Source organism: Paralichthys olivaceus, chromosome 15 (genome assembly GCF_024713975.1).
Source record: "Paralichthys olivaceus isolate ysfri-2021 chromosome 15, ASM2471397v2, whole genome shotgun sequence".
In the NCBI taxonomy this organism is placed as follows: domain Eukaryota; kingdom Metazoa; phylum Chordata; class Actinopteri; order Pleuronectiformes; family Paralichthyidae; genus Paralichthys; species Paralichthys olivaceus.
This window is the reverse complement of record NC_091107.1, coordinates 20,981,081-21,002,944: the sequence shown is the minus strand read 5'-3', so window position 1 is coordinate 21,002,944 and position 21,864 is coordinate 20,981,081. Positions and strand designations below refer to the sequence as shown.

Here is a 21,864-nt window from a genome sequence, read left to right as displayed (position 1 = left end):
CAGTGCTGGAGCTATACAAACGTTTATTTTCATCACGTTTCAAAAAGGCCTGCGTGGAAATTGCATTCCTAATTAGGATTAAGGAAGGGGTCAGGCAGTCTGGACTAGAATGTGAAGCATTTGCAACGAGTGCCTCCGATGCCATCTGTGCAGAGTGTGGTGAGGAGCTAATTCTGGCACTGAGTGTGGTGCGATTTAACACAGATTTCTGCAGTAGAGGCTCAGATTCAAGCTCGGGATTTGACTCTCACTACGGCCCACAAAACTGTTGCAGTGAGCTGAATTAGCCCCCACCTCTTACTGTTAGATCTCCTTTAAGCTGACGCCATAACGCTCCCCAATTCATTTGGACATCCAACATGTGTGGCATGTCAGATTGTTCACATAACAGGGATGCTGCGCCAAGGGAGGCCAGCTCACCCTTTTGGCCTTATGCTTCGATCTGTTTTGACAAGACGTTCTGTGTCTCCTTCAAGAGGCTGACCTGGGTTAGAAAAAATGAGCAGCCAATTATTTCATCATGAAGTAATGCTGAGGGTTTCCCAGGGTGCCTGGGTGAGAGGCAGGGAGAGCTGCCGCTGCTTACACTTCTTACCTGGGAGGGATCCCAATTAGCAGACTGCGGGGGCTCTGGCTGGTGCTGACAGCCATTATAAATAGTGCTTGGACATTTGAATGCTAACCTCTTTTCACTCTAGTGAAGGAACAGCTCATGACCGCAGCATATAACTGTGATTGGCCACATCATTGCTAAGCTGCACTGACATTAGCTTTAAGACTAGAACAGAAATCTGTCTTTTACCATCACTTGCTGGTTTGTTATCTCACTTCCAGCACTTTAGATTTTGTATTGACATTGCATTGACATAATACAGAAAGTGTTGTTTTTCCTTAGAAGTATTTAACGCACAATGAAATCATACACAGGGTGTAATCTTCAAAAGAGTTCTGATTGCACCACTAGCCATTTTCTAATGATGTTTGATTTATTTTCATTAATACACTGCACAGTTTACAGACATGGTCATGTTTCACATTCAGACAGCAGCGGGGGGGCACAGTGTTTCAGCAGAGAGTGCAATACTGGAATTACACTGCATCTCAAATATAACTTGATGGTGTATCATGTTTTCCATGAGGATCTCATGCCTGGGCTTTCGGTCAATAGATTCAGAGTCTACATTTCCACATTGTATGTGTTTGATGGTTATTGTGCCCTCAGTCACAATAGCCACAGACTATTGTTCTGCTTAATTAAGCATTCATTCACTCCTACAGCCCGAAACTGTGTCACAAAACAAAGGTCTCCATTGGCATGCATGGCTGCTGGGACCATGTGAAGAGGCAGTGTGATACCAAACAACAGCACTATTTTTATACAGCAGCCAGGATCTGATTATCGGGGGGCCGAGATGCGTCACATGACTTAATGAATGAATAATATTATCATTGATCATTCAGTGGACATCCGTTCTTTCTAAAAGCCTCATTATGGAGAATATGTTTGGCAGCATAAAGAAGAGCCTCGTTTTTGTGGCACATCAATTGTTGACACTTAAAATATATATTGTATTTATTTGAATCAGCAGTCAATTTGCTGTTGTTGTCAAGTCATCATATGATATACTAATAAATGGTTTCAAAAAGTTATGATTACAGTGTTTAACAGCATAAAAATATGATTGAATGCGCTGTTGTCCATCATGTTGAGGAAGTCATAATTTTGAGTCTGTTATACAGCTTAACATCTCTGGTCCATCTGATTTATGACTGATGTAAATGAACATGCTTGCACAATTTGTATGGCAAGTAAACATAGAATAATCACATGACATGATTGTGGTAAAGGTATTTGTCAGGCTTTGCAGGAAATGACGGAAAAATAAGATCTCAACCATTTTTGACAGACAAAGATATTGCCTGTGCCAACTGCAATTTCCTGTTGTAGTTTAATCAAATCTAAATGAGAGATAGATCAACATTATTCACTTATTCGGGAGATGAATGGGTGACAGCTGAGTCTGAGCATTTTAGGCGTTCATCTTTCCTCAACAGCCATTTAGTGAGTGTGGAGTCACTCTGATGTAAAGCAATGTCTCAACACAGTGACTGGCATGGGGGCAAGTGGTCCTTCGTGTGTAAGGTGGTAAAGTAAAACTTGCTTTTGCTACTCTGTGATCCAGCCCTGTGAGCTAGACGTACTTAGCTGGAGGTCAGAGTGAGAGCAGGTCAGACGTAGACGCTAACGCTGACGCAAAGTGACAGGTTCCCAGGCATTCAGTGACACCATCGGCTCCTCCGCTACCCTCCATTCTCTCATTGGCTCAGGCCTGAGTCTTTGACCCTGCCTAGATCAGAGGGCTCACCAGCAGTAAGGCACATGGGCTGCCCAGGCCGTACCGGGCTCACAGATGAGGGCCTGCAGCAGCCGCATATGTAAATGCAGAATAAATGAATACACAAGGAGCCCTTGTGGGCAAAGCTGTACCGTGGTTCAGTACACCTGCAAAAGATCGGATGCATTTGAATCAGCTCAAATGGATTCTATCCTACTCAGATGTTTTTCCACCAGGAGTCAAGTGGAGGTTGGGAAAGAAAGCCAGTCTAGGACATCACCCTGAGTTCAACTTAACATTTGATCAAACGACTGTTCCTCCTAACTTCATTTGGTTCATATCCAGCCTTTGAGATCAATACAATTAGCTGTTTGTATTCAAATGAGTTTTCCATCCATACTCTAGAGATGTACTCTCATGTATATACATTATGCAGATGCACCAAAGAATTTTCCTTCACCTCCTCTTCCTGCTGTCCATCTTCATCTCTTTAAGTTTTCCCTGTGCTTGATAAGGCTGATTGCTTACTGACCACTTAGCATGCAGAACACAGTCTTAGCAGGACCCACTTTCATCTCTGAAAATTAAGATTCTGCAGGTTGTATGCAACCTGGCCACAGGAAGAGGCACTGTGACTGGGTTCATAAATTGGCACGCTGGAGGCTGAACTTCATGTTCAAGGAAAATTCTGGGAAATTTGTTTATTCGCTTTCTTGGTAGACCAGAAATAGGGAAACAGATTAAATAAGCAAGATATAACAAGTTTTAAAGATGCCAGTTAAGCAGATTTTGTTGTTTCATTGGACAGCGCCAGGGTAACGCTTTCCCTTCTATTTCAAGTCGTAAATCTCAAGTCTATGCTAAGATAACGGCTGCTGGCTGTAACCTTATATTAGCATACAGATATGAATTGTATAAATATTTAATCTAACTCTCCACCAAAAAGTGAATGACTCTATTCCAAAACATTGAACTATTCCTTTAAGATAAATGTTTAAACAACCTTTTCTAAATTGATTTATGTTTACCAATCACAAAAATAGAAAGGACAAGAAGCTGAGCCCAAAATACCAAAGTGCTGTACGTAGCAAACCATGAACTTAGCAGATAACTCCAGCCCTTATCAGCATGTGATACATTTATATGTAGGTTTAATATAGCTGCATGTTTTACATACATGTAAAGTTTGCTGCTTCTTCAGTGACATGCTGCTGTGGGTCCTGCCATTTAGGAGCTCGAACATGGTGACATTTGCTTTGCAGGCGAGGAGCTTCTCTGTTTATTTTTTTATTATCTGTGCATTCTCCTAAATGTTATCGTTTCATCCTACTGCTTTCACCATGTTTGCCACACAGACTGACTCTTCTCCCACAAGGCTCCTTTAGTCACGTAACAGATAAAGTGAATGTAGGCAATTAGCATGACAACAGCAGCAGAAGTAGGAAAATGTCTTATGCTTGTGTCTTATAATTTTGTAGTTTAGCTCAAGCTTAGAGCCCAAAAACGTAATTCATGAAAAAACTAAATTATTTAAAATAGAAAGGGATTTCCCTAGTTGATCAAACAAAAAGATTATTCATCCACAAATCTAAACATGTTTTGCATCATCTCAGCTCCGCTGTGTTACTGAGAAATATCCAGGAGTTTGTACAGAGTAATCATAACAGACTAACAGCAGAGAGGTAAAAGTAGGTGCGAGTGTGGAGAAGAAAGTTGAACACGCAGATGGGGTTGGGGAGAGTCCGACACTGTTGGATGACCACAGCTGTGACAATACAACCTGAGGGTCGTTCTCCCTGCTAGCTCAGCCCTAAAACCTCTCCCTTGCTGTCATCGAGTCAAGACGTTACTATTTCCATGTAGGAGGACTTCTGATGTCTGTTTAGGCACTTTCTCCCACAGCTACCAAAACAGGTGGGATCCTGAGTAGCTCCGGTCACCAGCGGGGGTTCGGGGTTGGGGGGGTGGCCGCAAATAAGACAGAAAGAGAATCCAGTTACTATGGAAATATCACCAATATTGCTATGGGAACTGGAGCAGCAGAGCATGCTTTGTCTCAGATCTATCTGTAATCGTCTGTCAGAAAGAAGCTTATGATAATGTATGATGCTCTTATGAATTAATTTGTCAGGCTTAGTGTCCCAGCTGACATCATAGACTTTTATCAAATGGAAATTAGCATCTCCTCAGGGTAAAGCTTGCAAGACATGAGAGTGCTACAGCAGTACGCTGTTCAACTTTTCACTTGCCTCCAGTCAGCGCCCTGTGTTGCAGTGCATGGTCTAGAGATCCATAATGAAAGGGCCGTTTCACTAGTGACGCAGTTCGCATAATTTTGTTTAAAACTTGGCATGACATGATATTTCACTTAAAGATTTTACAAAGACATGTGATGGCAATTTGTTTGTTTTACCCTGAATAGTCAATTTATTGCCTTTATGAGTAAAAGTTGCCCTCATGATGACATCATTGTGTGACATTTTGCACATTTTTGTTCATTTCAACACTTTTCCCTTCAAACACTTTGGAAATGACCCTCTATCCTAATTTGACCACATTCTGTCTGCCTAAGGCTCACATTGAACTTTTGTACACTTTTAAAATGTAGCAATCGTGTGCACAGCCAGAAACAGTAACCTAGTTTGTATGAGAACATAAACATTTACACCCTTTTAAAAGCAGCTCTGTTTGCTTTCAGAAGAACACATTCCAACAGAGACTCCTTAAAGGGATGCACAAGTGAGATCCTGCAGGAGACCTGGCAACCTCGTAACTCAGCATGAATTGTGAAAGACAGGTCTTTATCCAGCTATCTGAGCCAAGTCATATAGTCATTCTCAGGGCTTAAATCACAGGAGTAACGGTGTCAGTTTCTGCCTCATGTAAAACATCCTCTGAATTTAATAGCTGAGAAACTTCTCTTTTTTAATTTCCTCCTTTAATAACACAAAATGTAACATAAAACATCAGAAACAATTGGTTGATTAAAAGCAGGGACACAATTTTGGGTATGATTTTCTTGGATTGGTTCTGTTCCAGTCTGGGTCAGTTGTGATGACAGTCTGCAGATAAAATCTCATAATATATGATATATGAATATTGTGATCAGAAGTCTTCTCAGATCCAGTCACATTTTCCATAACATTTTCCATGCTCCAGCTCTACAATCCTACACACCTCCACAGTCAGGATCTAAGTCTATGACCAAATCTATGAGCCTTTTTTTACCTCCTTTTTTTGCCCTTTTCAGCACAAATGTCATTGTATACAAACTGTGCAAGCTGCTGGTCGCTGTCCATGATTGTTCTGTTTGTTCAAGAACACGCAACAGTTGGTGTTCTCGCAGGATTTGCAGTGTCGTCTACCTCCAGAGCAGTGGTTACAGTTTTTTAGTGTGTTGTCAAGTGTATTTATTCAGTTGCAAGGTTTATGCTCCTCCCTGGCCGTTAAAAGAAGAAAAAAATGTTTTTTTTATCCCTTTTATAACATTGTAAATCTGGTCAGACTAAAGAAATAACTTGATTCATTAATGAAACCTGATTGGGTGTGAAAAAGTAAAAATAATTGTTGGTTGCCTACATTAAACTGAAGATCATCCATTCTAGAAATCTTGAGGACAAATGTGTAAAGAAACAACTGATTCAGTCCTGTTGCAGTTCAACAGGTTTTGGGAAAATTTAAATAGCTTTTTCAGTCATACATCTGAAACTATGTTTAGTGAAACTATGGTAACCAGTGTTCTGTCTTACAGTTGTGTACGCACTACTGGTGATAATCATCAGTTTAGCTTCCAATAGCACATTTACAGAAATGTGTTAAATGTCAGTGAATAAAAACAAAACACATGATGTCACATAGAGAATAAAAATCTGCATTTGTAAATGTTCACAGGACTCTTTGACACTGATCTGGACCTTGTTATGGACTGTTTAATGAATCCTCTTTTTTTAGCTCATTATAAGTCTCATAACTCACCAGAACACAGATTTAAATTGCTATTTTAGTTTGTTTGCTGGTTTGTTGTTTTCTTGTTGAGTTTCCTCAGCTTTTGATGTGATGATGAACACGCTTCTCATTTTAGTTTGGTTTATTTTTACCTTTATTCAGTGGTGGTGGAAAGAACAGGCTGCTCAGGATGATGTATTTCTGTACTTATGTGATAATTGGAGAATGATGAACCTGAGTGCCCAGTTGAGACTTTCTCAACATTTATATTCTTCATTTCTCCACCACAGTGATGGAACACGTTTTCACTCCTCACCAGCCCAGCCATTGCTCACTGCCTTGGCTTTCTTGTTTTCCTATGTTTTATTTGGAAACGTGCAGCTGAATACGTTTCAGGGGGTATCTAGGACATGTTATTCATGTAACATTAGCTGCATGCGGTGAATATGTACCATGTACTGTATGTTCTCATATTCATGCGCCTTGCTCTACACGTGTGTTTGGATGCACATGTACATTCTGCTTTGCTTGTGGAAAGGTGTTAAAGCTACTGCTTGTAGTGCATGCAACACACACACATATATATATATATATATATATATATTAATCATTTTTTTGGAACAAGTAATGAAGTGGCCTTAGAGGTGTCAGTTTTTGATGTGACAGGCGAGTGTTTTATTGAGACGGCCAGGACGAAGGAACAAAACAAATTGGCTCCTCTGCACTTCATGTATCCGACAGATCAGAAGGAGCATAATAACGATTGTGGACGTCAACAGCTTGTTTACTTGCAGAAATCCGGACTCGGCTTACAGGCTACGTGCAACTTAAGCAGCGCCCAGATATGAGACGAGTTTCCAAACAGCAACTGGTTGATAGTGTGTACTTTGATGTCAGAGCCTCTTAAGGGGCGTGGGAATATTCTCCACAGGCACGAGGCGTATGTGTTCCACAGGGAATATCACTGGTTGCTTAATTGAACCTTTCTATTTATGATACCAGCCTCACCTCTCTGAGCAGCAGTACAGGAAACAAGTGTGGCCTCCCAGGGGGAACAACAGACGAAAGGAGGGATTCATTACACAGTGCAGGCATCAAGAAATACCAAGCTCTGCTCTGCCTATTGTATTATTCAGTGATGTAAAACCTGGGGGGGTTTATGAGGGCATTACACTAAGATTACAGAGAAAACCCTGCACCCATCATATGGGCAGAAAGGAAGATTAAAAAACTTTGATGCAGATTTGCAGATTGCCAGATCTCACACAGCTGTGTCCAAGCAAGAAAGAAAAATATGTAGGTCACTGAGCACCTGCATGGTTTAAAACAGGGAAGCATTGTCCAAACAAGGGTAATTTGAATTTTTATAATATCCTTCAAGGGTCAAACTAAATTATTGAAGACGTAAATCACAGGAAATGCTGGAAATGCTTTGATGTCAGATGTTAATGATGCTGATGTGGAAACAAGCGGTGATGACTCAAAAATGCTGATTGTGATTGACTGTGATTTCATCACTTGAAGGTTCTTGTGGTGTCCTTCAGTGTTCTCTCTGTATTTTGTGCCAAATTATTAACCTGCCCTGTAACAGTTCTTCTCTTTGGGACAAACTCACTTTTGAAAGAGTCGACTCTGGTTCTCGAAGCTCTGCAGCAGTAACGAGACTCACAATTCCCTTCTTGAATGAGGTTTCAGCTTCTTAGATATCAGCTCACTCACCTCTGTCAGAGTGTGGTTTTGTGCAAGCTGCTTGTTGGACACAAGACTCCATCAAATACTGTTTAATTTATCCAGAAGAATTTGTCCATCCATGCTGAGCTTGGATGTTTTCATCACTGTGACCGTGTCCCTGCAAACTAGCCACACTGCTTTGTCTTTTATTTCAACAAGAACATAATTATACATTTTATAAATATTATAATTATAATTATTTTTATAATTTTTCTTGGGAAGCACGTGTGCTTTCCTTTTCTTGACTGTTGACACGATGCTTGTCAGAGATGACATGTAACAGCTACATGTGTTTCCTTCCCCCTGATCATGACCTGACAAGCATACAGCCAGAAGGGACCACCCTGAAGGACATTTCACAATGGCCACCAACTAATAAAAGAAATAACATGTTGTTATCATCAGCTCCATTGGAATGGAGGTTGGGGGCAAGACCTTTAAAGCTATTCAACGAGAAAAGAACACAGACAGGATGAGTGGGACATGATCAGGGAAGGATGTGTCAGACTGGGAGAGAGTTGGCAAACACAGCTCTCATAATGCATACTTCCAGAGCTTTCATCAAGCTCACTTTAATGGACAGAACAGCAGTTCCTTGTTGTTTCCTGGTTGAAAAAAGTGATGAAATGAATCCTTGGCTGAAAAGATAACCAGGAGGAAGCATAATACACCTTTACGAACCGACTGTTGGTTCGGTCATGGACACACAAAATATTTGTTGATTTGTTGACAACTGTCATTAGTATTTCTGTTAGCAAAACAGGCACATGTTGGCATTTATGCTTGAAAACCATTAACTTATTACAAAACTGCTTGATTTAGTTATGAACTATGGTTCCTGCTGCAATAATGCATCAGATCTTAATCAATGCAGTTCAAATTTTAATCAGTGTAAAAAAACAATGAATGATTTCCTAATATCCTGTTCAGATATGGCACTTACACCCTGAACAATGTCTCCCTCTGTAAGTGGAGTGCAGGTTATGGTTAGGGTAAAACGTTTGTCTGCTGCTATAACAAAGTGCAGCATCATATAATCATCAGGATTCAGAAATCCTGATATTATTGTTTTGCTCATGTAGAATTCACATGAACCCCTGGCCAGTTTTGTTGAGTGGGGGTTTCATGTCTTTCCCTGGACAGCCGTTTCCTATGCAGAACTCTCAAGCTTTTTATCTCCACGTCAAGCTCACTTAGGCACCTAATCTGCACTAATACTCTCAGAATTAAGGAGGAGCACATGGATGTGGGGCTAAACTCCATTAGTTCTGTCAGAAACAGACATGAAATTGAGTGTTGCTTCAAATGAAAAGTCATAGTACTTAATTTATCACCTGGAATAATTTATTGTAAACTTTGTATTCTATTTTAGCACAACATATTCTGATATTTTGGACTCTTGGCATACTTGGCCTAGTTAGATTTGGTTTAAAGTTACACAGTACATGCAGTACATTCGAAACCTAAACCCACAAAGCACTAACAAGCCTCACGCAAGCTTTTGTCAGTAAAGTCAGAAACAGCAAAAATAGCACATCTGCCCATGTATGAATTCAGTTAACTAAAAGGATTTTCTTTGTACCTTTCCGTGTTATCAGGAGGTGGCTCACATTTGCCCAAAAGAGTAGCAACAGTACACGAGGCGCTCAGAAACACTGGGAGTTGAAAAGCATTTCTCCTCCTCACGCAGCTTTAATTCTGCCAGAACTGTGTGTGCTTTTGTGCTTGTTGCACTGTGGAGCTGAATCTAACTAGGTGACAGGCTGTGACGGGATATGTGGGTTTTGACTGTTATATTTCATATTTCTGAAAAGGAGTGCGCATTCTGCTCCTCACTCCTTTTGCAAATTCTTTGTTAAACTTCTCAGTGAGAAAACTTCTGTTAAACTAAACTTGATCCTCTTGGGTCTAAACTTCTCTGCTGCTGTCGATCAGTGCAGAATAAATCACATCGGGAGATGCAAAGCTAAATATTTATTCCAAATATTTATTCAAATTAACACTTAGATGTTGTCATCAGCTGCTGTACTGGTGAGCTTTGCTTTTCTGTGTGTAGCTTTCAATATGACACCACAATACGACTTTATTTATGTAATTAATTACGTAATTAAGTATTCATTTGTGTATTTTGCCCCTGGAGAGGTCAGGGTCGACCACAAAGCAACAGCCCGGAGCTTTTTTGCTGGGACGATGCTTGCACGTTAGACGGCTGCTTGGAACATTGTTTTCTAATTGAAGGACGGTCATCATCCATGTTATTTGTCAGCAACAGTGTTAGTGTCATCAAAAAAAAAAAAAAGCGTCTTTCATGTAGCATTTAATATGATGAGCATACACGCACAGTCTGGTTCTGCAAATACTATTTTCATTCGTCTGTAAATACAAGAATAGCCGTGTATCAGAATCAGAATTCTTTTATTTGCCAGGTATGTTTGCACATACAGGAAATTGCCTTGGTGTCATTGGTGCACTACTTATGTATATAAAACAACAATATAAAAAAAACAACAATATATAAGAAATTGAATAATTAAATACTAAGAACAAACACAAAAGTGCGCACCAACACACCGAGGCGACCGTTCGTGGCGCCATCTTGGTGTATATACAGGCCAAATGTGATCTTCAAGCACACAAAGTCACTGTAAACACTAAACTTTCCGGGAGCTTCCTGAGGGCAGGTCTCTTATTGTCAAATGTAATTGTGACCTAGTCCGTGCAGTGTTATTACTGTCAGCAGTGGCTAAAAACAAGCTGCCGTCTTGTCATGATCTAGAGAAAGACTGCAGGCTAATCAGCTTACCCTGTCTGCTTGAGTAGGTGACACTAGACGCTGCTGTGGATCCAGATCACACATGGTGGAGGTCAAGTTATCCCTGTTTCTTTGAATGAGGGGCCCCGCACCACGTTTAATTAATACTAATTAGTAGCAGAGCAGAGTAACTGCACACACTATACGCACCAATCAAGTGCAGGTTTAGAAACATGCGAATGGGGGACTAGACTGGGGCACATTATTTATTGATTTAATATATTTTTTTATGGGATGTATTCTGTCTCTGGAAGTGTTTATGAGTTTGTTCCTTGCTTAACACTTGTGTAGAAGTGACTTTGTGTGCATTTGTTTGTGGACCATAGGCTGTCACGATGATTCAGCAGTGACCCCTCCCAAGGCCCTATCCCTCCACCACATACCAACAGATCTTTCCAGGGTGCTTTTGCACCATTAGCCCCACATGGGTAACAGCATCAGGCCCAGAGAAAGAGAGAGAGAAAGAGGGAGGGAGAGAGAGAGAGGGGGAGAGAGAAGGGCTCGGCAGGCAGTTGAACTACTGGCATGGTGAGCTTGCCCTGTAAAGGGCACATGCCTCCCTGCGCAATTATCCACTGTGCATGGAAACAGCACCCCCACCCTAATCACACACTCAGACACACACAATGGTTTGACCAACACGACTAAAAATGGACACTGAAAGAACAAGGCTGGGATGTTAAGATCATCACACTGATGTGGGATTGACATTAATGTTCACTTACGTTGTGTTTGTGAAATTAAAGATGTGGGGCTTTACAAATATCCCTAAGGACGGTATCAAAACAAGCCCAGCGCATGTGAGGATGTAGGCTGGTATTGTGCATATAGCATGAGATCCTCACCGTATCATGAAAATTCATGCTCCACGGAGTCTCATATGGTATCGTCTCTCCTCTCTTGTTTTGCAGGCTACTTTAGTGTGCTGGCAGTGGTACTGAGGACGAATAACGACTCGCCATGGACCGACGAGTTCGACAGTAAGAGCCAAGGACCAATCACCCACACACAAAAAAGACCATGCAAATTTATTGATGTAATAAAACCTTTTTTCTATCCTGCAGAAATTGAGTTATCGTGTTTGATTGAGTCCATTTCTACAAGCAATCCCAGAATTGAATGGAAGAAGATCACAAATGGGGGACCGAGTTATGTGTACTTTGACAAGAAGATCTCAGGTAATGTATATGACTTGTATTTATAATGTTATTATTTGAATGTTTTATATATATTTCTGACATTGCTGGACATGTTTTTTTTCTCCTGACAGGTGACCTGGAGAACAGAGCAGTGATCAGAGAACCTGCCACATTACTGATAACCAACGCCACGAGATTGGACACAGCAAAATATCGCTGTGAGGTCACTGCTGCTGATGATCAGAGGTCATTTGACGAGATTGTGATTGACCTTGTTGTAAGAGGTACTTGGATTTACCTCCATCATCAATCGATCTGTGAACGTGTGTGTGTGTACATAGAGCCAAAGGTATGAGACAGATAGATGAGAGAATCATAAAGCCTCTTGTGAATGCAGAAAACAAGCTATTATTGTGCCCTGCTTAGCGATTCACACTTTGGATGCTGTAAGATGAAACCGTGCTGTAGATCGCACCAGCCCTTTGGCATACATATGAGGATGCGGTATGACCAGACCTGCCCAGCTGCAAAGGCGTGTTCTAGGCTATAAGAGGAAACCTCTGAAACTGCATCTGCTCTGAATTGCAGTTCTAAAGAAAGCAAGCGCGTGTTTTGGTGGCGTTTTTTGGCACAGGTCAAAAATCATGCACCCGTCCGGCCATGTCAATGAAGTCAGTCCAGTGAACCATGAGGGGTCAGGGTGACATTGTTTTTCAAGCATCAAAGTCAATCATAGGCTGAGCAGCATCATGGAGGTCTGGTGTCAGTTGTTTCCTCTCTGTGATGCTCACCAAATGTAAAAACTGTGAAGACCCAGTACAGTGACAATCATCATATGTCTTGTGTCACCACAGTGAAGCCAGTGGTGCCAAAATGCAGCGTCCCCAAATCGGTGCCTTTTGGGAAGCCAGCTGAGCTGAGCTGTGTGGAGGAGGAGGGCTTCCCAAAGTCTCAGTACCAGTGGTTCAAGAGCCGGGAGGAGATTCCTGAAGACCCGAAGACCAGCCTCAAGTTCTTCAACTCCTCATACATTCTCAACGCAGAAACAGGAACTCTGGTTAGTATGCGTGTGCATGTCTTTTCACAAGGGCACACATGAGCAGTAAGGGCGGGGCAGCAGGGATGGTGGCCTGACGCCCAGGGGTGGGGGCAGATATTTTGGGGAGACAGTTGATGGTGTAAGAGGGCTCGAGCCACGAGGGGAATCTGCTGCCCTCGTTTGCACATTCCTCAATTCTCGCTCGCTCTCCTGCGCTGCTCGATCTGCTCAGTGCTCTCTGCTGTCAACCTTCATGCTGGCCTCTGAGAAGAGACACGTTACAGCAAACTACAGCGTGCACGCTCCTTATGTGAAACTGTAGCTCAAGTCATAGCTGTAAACTGAACTTTGTTTCACTGTGCTCATCTTGTCTTGGCTGTTATTTTTAAACCGATCACAGATAACTCAGTTAAAAACTTCCACTGATGTAGAGAGTGGAATTCCTCAAATGTATCATTATGTTTTAGATTGGGTTGCATGGGAAAGTTTCAGAGTGATCATTTTGATTTGAATTTAATCTTTTCAATTGGCATTATCCTACATTGTATTATTCGGTTTAAAAATATATATTTAAAAAGCTTTTCCTCCGCCCCCTCATATTTTGTGTGAATATACAATAATATAGTGTCACTAAAAGGGAAATAACAAATACTACGACAGAGTATGAGGGCCACTTAAGAGAGAAAATAAATCATCTTGAGTCATCTTGTTGAGTTCAGCATTAGTTTCATAAATAACAAAATACTCCTTTGGCTCATCAGCTCCACATTATCATAACTATCAGGAATTTGAAAGGATTGTGCAAGAAACGGTGTCTATTCCAAATAAAGAACCACAGGAACCTAGAGCACCACAAGCATGTTCAGTATGTTCCCTTAAAGATTGAGGGTGTCCTGTAACAGTGTTAATTTCCCATGTACATTTAATCCATACACATGTGTGAATGTCTCCTCCTGCATTGAGCTCATGTGTTCACTGTTTTATCAGTAAGTCTAATTTTCATATTTAAAGTCACTTTCTCTCTTAACCAAATGAATTTAAATTTGGTAGGACTGTCACTCCTTCTCTACTCACACTTGCTCTTAGTATTCCTCTTCTCATCCATGCTGCATGCACCATTATTTAGTCTGATTAGACATATTTTAATAAAAAAATTTAAAATTCCGTTCAAACGACTTGTGACAGGTTCTGTCATAATGCAATATGGTCTAAAAACCTCCACAAACAAGTGGTAACTAACACTGACGGTTTGGGTTTTATATTAAGATTCCTTTTTATTGTCCCACACAATCATGCACACACAGCACTACATGCAACATGGGGCAATTTGTCCTCTGCATTTAACCCATCCGTGTGAACACGGCACACACGGAACACAATACACACAGTGACCACACGGGGCAGTGGGCAGCCATTAAGGCACCCGGGGAGTGTGGGGGGGTTTGGTACCTTGCTCAAGGGCAGCTCGGCAGTGCCCAAGAGGTGAACTGGCACCTCTCCAACTACCAGTCCACCTTTCATACTCCAGTCCATGCTGGACTTGAACCGGCCACCCTCTGGTTCCCAAGCCAAATCGCAATTGACTGAGCTACTGCCTCCTATATGTGGGGATTGTTGCATTAATCATATTCAATCAGTTGCTTTGTGATTCCTCCCATGCAGAAATTCATCGCAGTCAGGAAAGAAGATGCAGGGGAGTATTTCTGTCGAGCAAAGAACGATGCTGGGAACTCTGAGTGTCTACCCCAGATGATGGAAGTTTGTAAGTGCCACAGCTGCTGTGTTAAGATGAATACCCTGTGTGATGGTGACCTACATGTCTTATTAAGGTTGAGAAGATGTTTAATTTCTCGTTTCTTACCGGGACTCCACAGATGATGTCGATTTGTTGGGGATTCTACTGGGAGTGCTGGTGGTGGTCATAGTGCTGCTGTGTATAACAGTGGGGATCTGCTGTGCATACAAGCGAGGCTACTTCTCCAGCCAAAAACAGGCAGGAAACAAGTAAGACATCGTCCCATTCAAATAAACAACAAATACATGTGTTCTTCAACCTCTCATCCTCAGAACCACCATGTTCTCTGTGTCCTTCAGTTACAAAGTTCCAGCCAAAGGAGACGGAGTGGACTACGTCAGGACGGAAGATGAGGTTTGTAGATAAAGGTTCACATTGAATGCCTGTAGAAGTTATAAATGATACGGTGATAAAGATATTAAAGAAGTCTAATCAGTGGTTCAAGTCTCTCTGCTGGAAACCTGGAAAATCCGTCCGTCAGCAGTAAAACAAAGAATATAAATTATGGTTAATGGGCTAAAACATGCCAAACCGCCTGTGTGCTCCTTTAATGAGCCACACCCAGGCCCTACATACTGATGATTCAACTTCACTGAATTCAAATTCTGTCTTTGACGATGAATACACGATTGAGTACTTGGCAAGAGGACAAAAGATCTGAACTAAATTTGGGTTAAACTGTTTTCCTCAGAAAGTGAACTGGCTCAAACCAGATTTGTTCATGTTTCACTGCAAGGAGTCATGATAAAGGTCTAAGCTTCTGAATCAGAGCTGGGTATGATGTGGTTATAAAAATGTATTTGCCATCATCATCATGGGGCTGATAACAGACTGAACAAAGAGGATGCAGTATAGTTTTTATGCAACTAAAGGAACCCATTGTATTGTATTGACAGGATTCAGTATTTAGCAGCAGGGCATGTGTTCACATTCCTACATGATATCAGGTATCAGACTATTTACAGGTGTGAGACTGCACCAGAGACCAGCATGTTCAAAACATTATATTATATTATAGTATATTATATATACAGTACATGCTGTCGGCTACTTTTGAATTGTAATGTAACCGTTACTGTTGCTCAGGACCACGTCCACATTTAAACCTGTTTGACGTCGGTTTTGTCTTCACGTGTTCATGTGGGATTGAATGTTAGACGTTTTATTGGAGTTCTTCTTGTTGTAGTTGTGAGATAAATGAATAAAGTGTTTGTTGTTTATGACAAAATCAAACCAAGTTGAGCCTCGTAGACTTACAATGAGATTAAGAGCATCTTTGCCTTAAAATGCTTTTTTTGGAAACAGGGCTCTGGTCTGCAGCTAACAGACAATAAGTATAACTCATCCCCTACTTAAGTGCTTAAAGGTCCAGTGTGTAAGATTTAGGTGAAAGGGAACTATTGGCAGAAATTTAATGTAGAATAATCCTCATTATGTTTTCACTAGTTTGTTTAATCTAAATTGTATGAATTGTAGTTTTGTTTACCCCAGAAAAGACCCTTTATATTTAAATACTTTTTTTTGTCCAGTCTGGACTAATGTACACGTTTTTTACATTAGTCCAGACTGGACAAACTTAACACCTTTTGAGTTTTTATGACAACTGAAGTTACCACAGGTTCTTTTTCATGTTTGGAAGGAGAGGGTGAGGTGAGGGGTGTTCAGCTGCAACATGCAACTTCAACACTAGATCTCACAAAATTCTGCACACTGTACCTTTAAATTGTTCTGTTCCTAAATTCCCATTTTGTAGCCGAGCAGGAGAGATCAAAATCTCTGCCAATCCACAAAGTGAACATACAACGCATTTTCTTCAGTCTAGGAGCAAAAAAATTGGATCTGCATTAATGTTGAAACATTTCTGATGAATTCTTAAATGTTGCTCCTGTCTGGCTTCATGCTCTCTACAGGGGGATTTCCGACACAAGTCGTCATTTGTGATCTGAGGAGGGAGAGGATGATGAGGGGCATTGTGCTGAGTGAGAGACGTGACGTGTGGGACCGCGCTCCACGCTGTCTGACCACGGAGCTGCCACAGTTCATGCTCTCTGCTCTCAGCATGACTGAAATCCAACCACTCAAGTTTGCCAAAGGTGACAAGATTTCACAGAACATCATGTAAAACGGCCGGGGGGAATTTGTCAACTTCTCTTCTGCTAAATTCTGGAGCTCTTACTTTACAGTTACTGCATGGTTTTAAACACTAATCGAGGCGGAGAAAAGGAAACAGCTCTTTGTTCTGCCAGGTAGAAAAGGAGGCGTCTCTCTGTCCTCCACAGTCAGTCTATCATGACGCATTTCTACTGTAAACTTCTAGCTTCAAACCTTTTGTCATTTGTAAAACGTTTCTTTTCTACTGTTGAAATTTGTCAGACTATTTTTGATGGAATATATTTTAAAATGCCTATAGATAAAGGTTTACTTTTTTAAATATTTGTAAAATACTAACATGTGTTTTTTTTATTCTTATTATTATTTGGTTGTGGATGTAAAGATGTGTCATACTTTAACCACTTTGCATCAAGCATTTACACCTTTGCAATCAGAGCAAAAGAAAGACAAACTGACTTGTATCAGCATATCGAAATGTGCTTCTTGATCGGCAGTCTTACATATTTAATTTCTGCGCTGGGAAAGTCCCGTTTCTGTAGCGAGAGACTTCCATGTTGATGTTTGTAGATAGTCTTAGCGAGAGGCTTTGAAGAGTGCCAGTCAAATGCTGTGAAACACTGTCCACAATCAGTGCTGCGTTTTCTTCTTTTTAAGTGTCCTTCTATGCTTGCTGTTCATCTTGTATATATCGAACTTAATGACCAGGTTAGAGTTTTGCTGTCATGCATATGTTCAGTATTACACTATAATAATAATTATAATATTAATGATAATAATAATAATAATAATACAGGGTTTGCAAGTTAACCCTCCAGATCCAAGCAAAACAAATTGATCTTTGAAAAACGAGACATGCTACTCGTGAACTTCTAAACGGAAACAGATTGTGCGATCACAGAACACAGAGCTTTCAGAACCAGGTTTAATTTAACTGCACCCCCACACCCACACCCCCTTTTTTTTAAAGCTGTAATTACCAAAGGTGCCACCCACGTCAGTGAAAAGATCCCACCTCTTCAGTAGACACACAGTGAGGCGCAACATCTTCTCCGACCTGAATCCTGCTGCACAATTTACTGATGTCACATTTGTTTCCAATTAGTTTTTACTAATGCTTCATTAGAGTAGAGCTCGTGTAACCAGAAGAAGACGGACAGTGATTGATTGCAGCTCGTATTCGTCATTTCTGTCGGTGAAGCTGAAGGCTCTCAGAAGTGACGCTACACTTGAGTGGTACAGTGATATACAGCCGAGGTCTGGAGGGTTAACACTTGTACTGATTGTATATAGATTTCCTCTCTCTTTATCAAGATTATGTTAAGTGGTGAAAAATGCACACAAAAAAAACATTTCCTATTTGAGGCGATATGAAACTCTTTCCATTTGTAAGGCTGAGAAAAGGTAACGTCTTATCATACTGTCATAACACATGAAGAGGAGCAGCGCGGCAGATTGACGATTCCACAACTGTCTCAGTTTAATGAGGTATTCAGAACAAACTGCACCCTGCTTCAAAGTTATTTACTGGCTTCTGTTATTATTAATCATATGTCCAACATCTTTTTAATGTTTCATAGCAAAAGTTTGGTCAAACGTTACCTGAGTATCAGTCGTGGTCGAGACGATCAGCCCAACATTTGCACATAGGAAGTTGTCAACACTGCTCAGTCTTTCTTTCCAATGAAATATGTTGCATTAAGGAACCAAGAGAAAAAAAACAATGTAACATTATAAATACACCTAATCAATGAGTACAGGTACATTACAAGTCCTCCTCTTCATTTCTACAAATGTCATTCCTCTTAAGTGCCTTCAGCCTTTAACATCGTCACAGTTTCTCTGTGCTCTCTCCCTTTTGTACATTTCTACAACGCTGTCAGGCTCAATGTTTGACATTTCATTTAACCACAACCCGTACGGCGTTTGAGAGGAATGATGCCACCGCTAAATTAACACCTCCCGTCTTTACATATCCGCAATTTTTGTAAATAGTTTTTGTTTTCATAGATTTGAAGGTGCAGACACATTGAAGTAGAAATATATTAGTGCCTAAATATAGTGGGAATAATCTTTTTGGTAAAGACACACGGTACTTAGGCTAAAGAAAAAAAGGATATCCCAAGTGGTAAATGTTTATATGATCTCTGAGTTATAAAAAATATAGCAGTATTTTTTCCATTTATAGCACCAGTAGTGTGGGGAGTTTTATTTTGAAAGTGCTGTGCCACTACTTTCAGCGTTGAAGTGTCTCGCAGCTGTAATGGAGATGTAAATATTCAGGCTTTATAAACCAGAGTTCAAGCAACGAGGCCGACGGGGACTCATGTGCAGCAGCTACATGTCAGCCCACATCTCCCCCCCGCATAGTCCTGAACGCGTGCGCTGTGCTAAGACGTTGAGAGGCAGCGGTGATAGAGATTATATTTGCACCACACATGGTGAGATGGTTTCCAAAGTTGTTCTGTGTTCGGGGCCACGATACAGCCATTCATTCACCATCGTCTTTCAGCTCAATGAAGGCTCCACTGATCCAGCACTGTTACTGGTACATGTAAGAAAACTGGATTTTCTGAACTTAACTCACACACAGTGGAATGTCCCTTGAGGGCCTGCTCTTTTTTTTCTTTTCTTTATTCTTTTAGAACCACTCAATTTGTGATTAATAAACTCACTTCCTATGATACTGGTGACGTCTGTGTCTGCTTCTTTCTTCTCTGACGTGACGATTGTTGGTCTGCGCTGCCAGTCACTGCAATATTTCTCCGCTTCTTCCAATCCTCTGCAGCCACTCCGCTGTCTCCCGCTGTTCTCAGAAATCCTATTCAGTGTGATGGTCCGTCCAGCGTCCCACTGAGAGCATCTTTGTTGATCTAAAGCCGAAATCTATTAGTGGGAGTTAAGCCATTTCCATTTCCTGCGCTGAAAACAACTTTCTTGTTCCTTTCTGGTGACTGCCAACTGGCAGCGGGCTCCTGGATAAAGAGCTTTATAATCAATGAGCTCAGCAGGGATGATATATTGTAGTTTGCTGCAGGGCCAGCGGACACTCTCAAGTCAGGAAGTCAATTCAAGCGTGTGTCACCTTCGGATCAACATGGGCCGTTGAGTCTGATGAGTCATCTCAGATTATAAGAAGCTGAAGAACATTTTCAAACAGTGAAAGAAAAACAGATACGTTTTTTGTGTCCTCAGATAGTTAATGGAAATAGAGAGTGACACTGTTAGAAGAGCTAATGAGACAGAACAGGCAGATCTGGTTATTTACTATGACCTCTGCATCATACACTACGTGTGTGCATCGTTTGGATTATTAGCACCATGAATTCATAGCACTGCACATTTTTATGTTTAAATCTGAATTTATGTGAATCCGAACTTCTCCTTTAGGAAAAATTGTCCAGGTTATTTCAAGTGGTGCCATTTTGGCTTGTTATTAAAGGTTCGTACATTTTGTGTTTACTATGAAAATACAATTCTCAACTGGTATAAATTCTCTGGGTTCTAAAATTACTGGTTAGTTGACAAACTACTGAGTTGGGAAATTCAGACACCAAATTACAAAATGAAACTTTCTAACTTGTTCCTCTTGTGTCAGGTTATTACAAGTTAAGATCAAATGACGGGGGAACAAGTGTGATCAATACCATTCAGGTTGGCTGATCATACTTGGTATCCTGGATGATCAAGTCTGAATTGAATTTAAATAATCCAGCTTTTCCAAAGTCATCTCAGTCACCATATTGACATTTTAACATCAGTATCCAGGGGCGGTTACATTTCACCATCAAGTAGTTTTTTTGCTATTAATGATATTATTTATAATAGTGAATCATTAAACCTACACTTTTGATTCATAACCTCAAGTTAAAGTTTGTTTTTAAAGGTTCATGAATTCATCAGCTGCCTGGATATTCACGTTTGAAGAGGAAATTCAACCACATTCAACTAGAGGCTGCTGTCGTAACGTAGCGACACGTTAATCTTTACAAGACGATCCCAAGTTATCCCATCCCACTTGTGTAATGACATCACTGTGATGTCATGAATCCTGCTTGGACGTGTGACATTCAAGGTGGGCACAGAGAAGGTTGCTGCTGTATCCACATTGATTCTAAAAGGCCTCGCTCCAAACCAGAGTAACTTAACTCATTAACCCCCAACATGTGTCTGAGCGCTCAGGTAGATCTGCTGCTGGAGCTCTGCTGGTTATTATCACACAACAGCAGGGGACTGAGGGCGACTGGGCCTCTGCTGCTAGAGTCCGGAAACTGTGGAACACTCGACATATTGAGATCAGACAGGAATTCTTTTTTTTCTTTTATCAGAAAAAAAAGGTTTCATTAGAAAAACAGAGATTGATTAGTTTTGTGTAACTTCATTAATTATTTCTCTTGTTTAAATGCTGTAAAAGAAAATTCCCTTAAGCACTTTATAACTTTGTTCCAATGTGCTACATAAATTATCTGTTTCTAATAATAATAGTAATAATAATGTGATAATAATGTTATAGGTTTTATCAGTTCTGGCTCTTACAACCAAATGATTAATTAAGAAGAGCGTTTTTCTGCTCGTCCTCTGAACTCGTCCTCCTCAGGATGAAGACCCCTCCTCATCACTCGTGTCTTGTTGGAAACACGATCACATTAAATGAGTCAAACCGTTCACTGGGCTGATCTCTTCTCTGTGACATCAGCTGATCTATCAGTGTCAGAGGGCCGACCACAGCGAGGGAGAGAGAATCCTGCTCGACAGAGGGATGAAGCCTGTTTAGAAAATATCACAGTGTGATGTGATGAAGTGACACGGTGACAAGATATTTGGGTGTATCGGCTGCAGCTGCCCCTGCTGCTCACAACCCCACAGAAAATAATTGGTTTCAGCCACATCAGGACAGCTAGAGGGGCTGTGCTTGTTAAAAGTCATCCGTCCAAATACATGAGAGAAAGAGCTGTAAA

At 40.9% G+C, this 21,864-nt stretch overlaps 1 protein-coding gene across 1 annotated transcript in view; it reads left to right on the top strand.

Moving 5' to 3' along the window:
• Positions 1–19,592, top strand: part of LOC109628767 (junctional adhesion molecule 3B-like) — a 33,847-nt gene extending 14,255 nt beyond the window's left edge. Inside the window, exons 2-9 of the mRNA XM_020086115.2 lie at positions 11,736–11,804; positions 11,889–12,002; positions 12,095–12,247; positions 12,818–13,020; positions 14,665–14,764; positions 14,877–15,006; positions 15,097–15,151; positions 16,708–19,592. Of these exons, the coding sequence (XP_019941674.2) occupies positions 11,736–11,804; positions 11,889–12,002; positions 12,095–12,247; positions 12,818–13,020; positions 14,665–14,764; positions 14,877–15,006; positions 15,097–15,151; positions 16,708–16,743 (860 nt within the window). The 3' untranslated portion in view covers positions 16,744–19,592. The remainder of the gene's footprint in view (positions 1–11,735; positions 11,805–11,888; positions 12,003–12,094; positions 12,248–12,817; positions 13,021–14,664; positions 14,765–14,876; positions 15,007–15,096; positions 15,152–16,707) is intronic.
• The last annotated feature ends 2,272 nt before the right edge of the window (positions 19,593–21,864 follow it).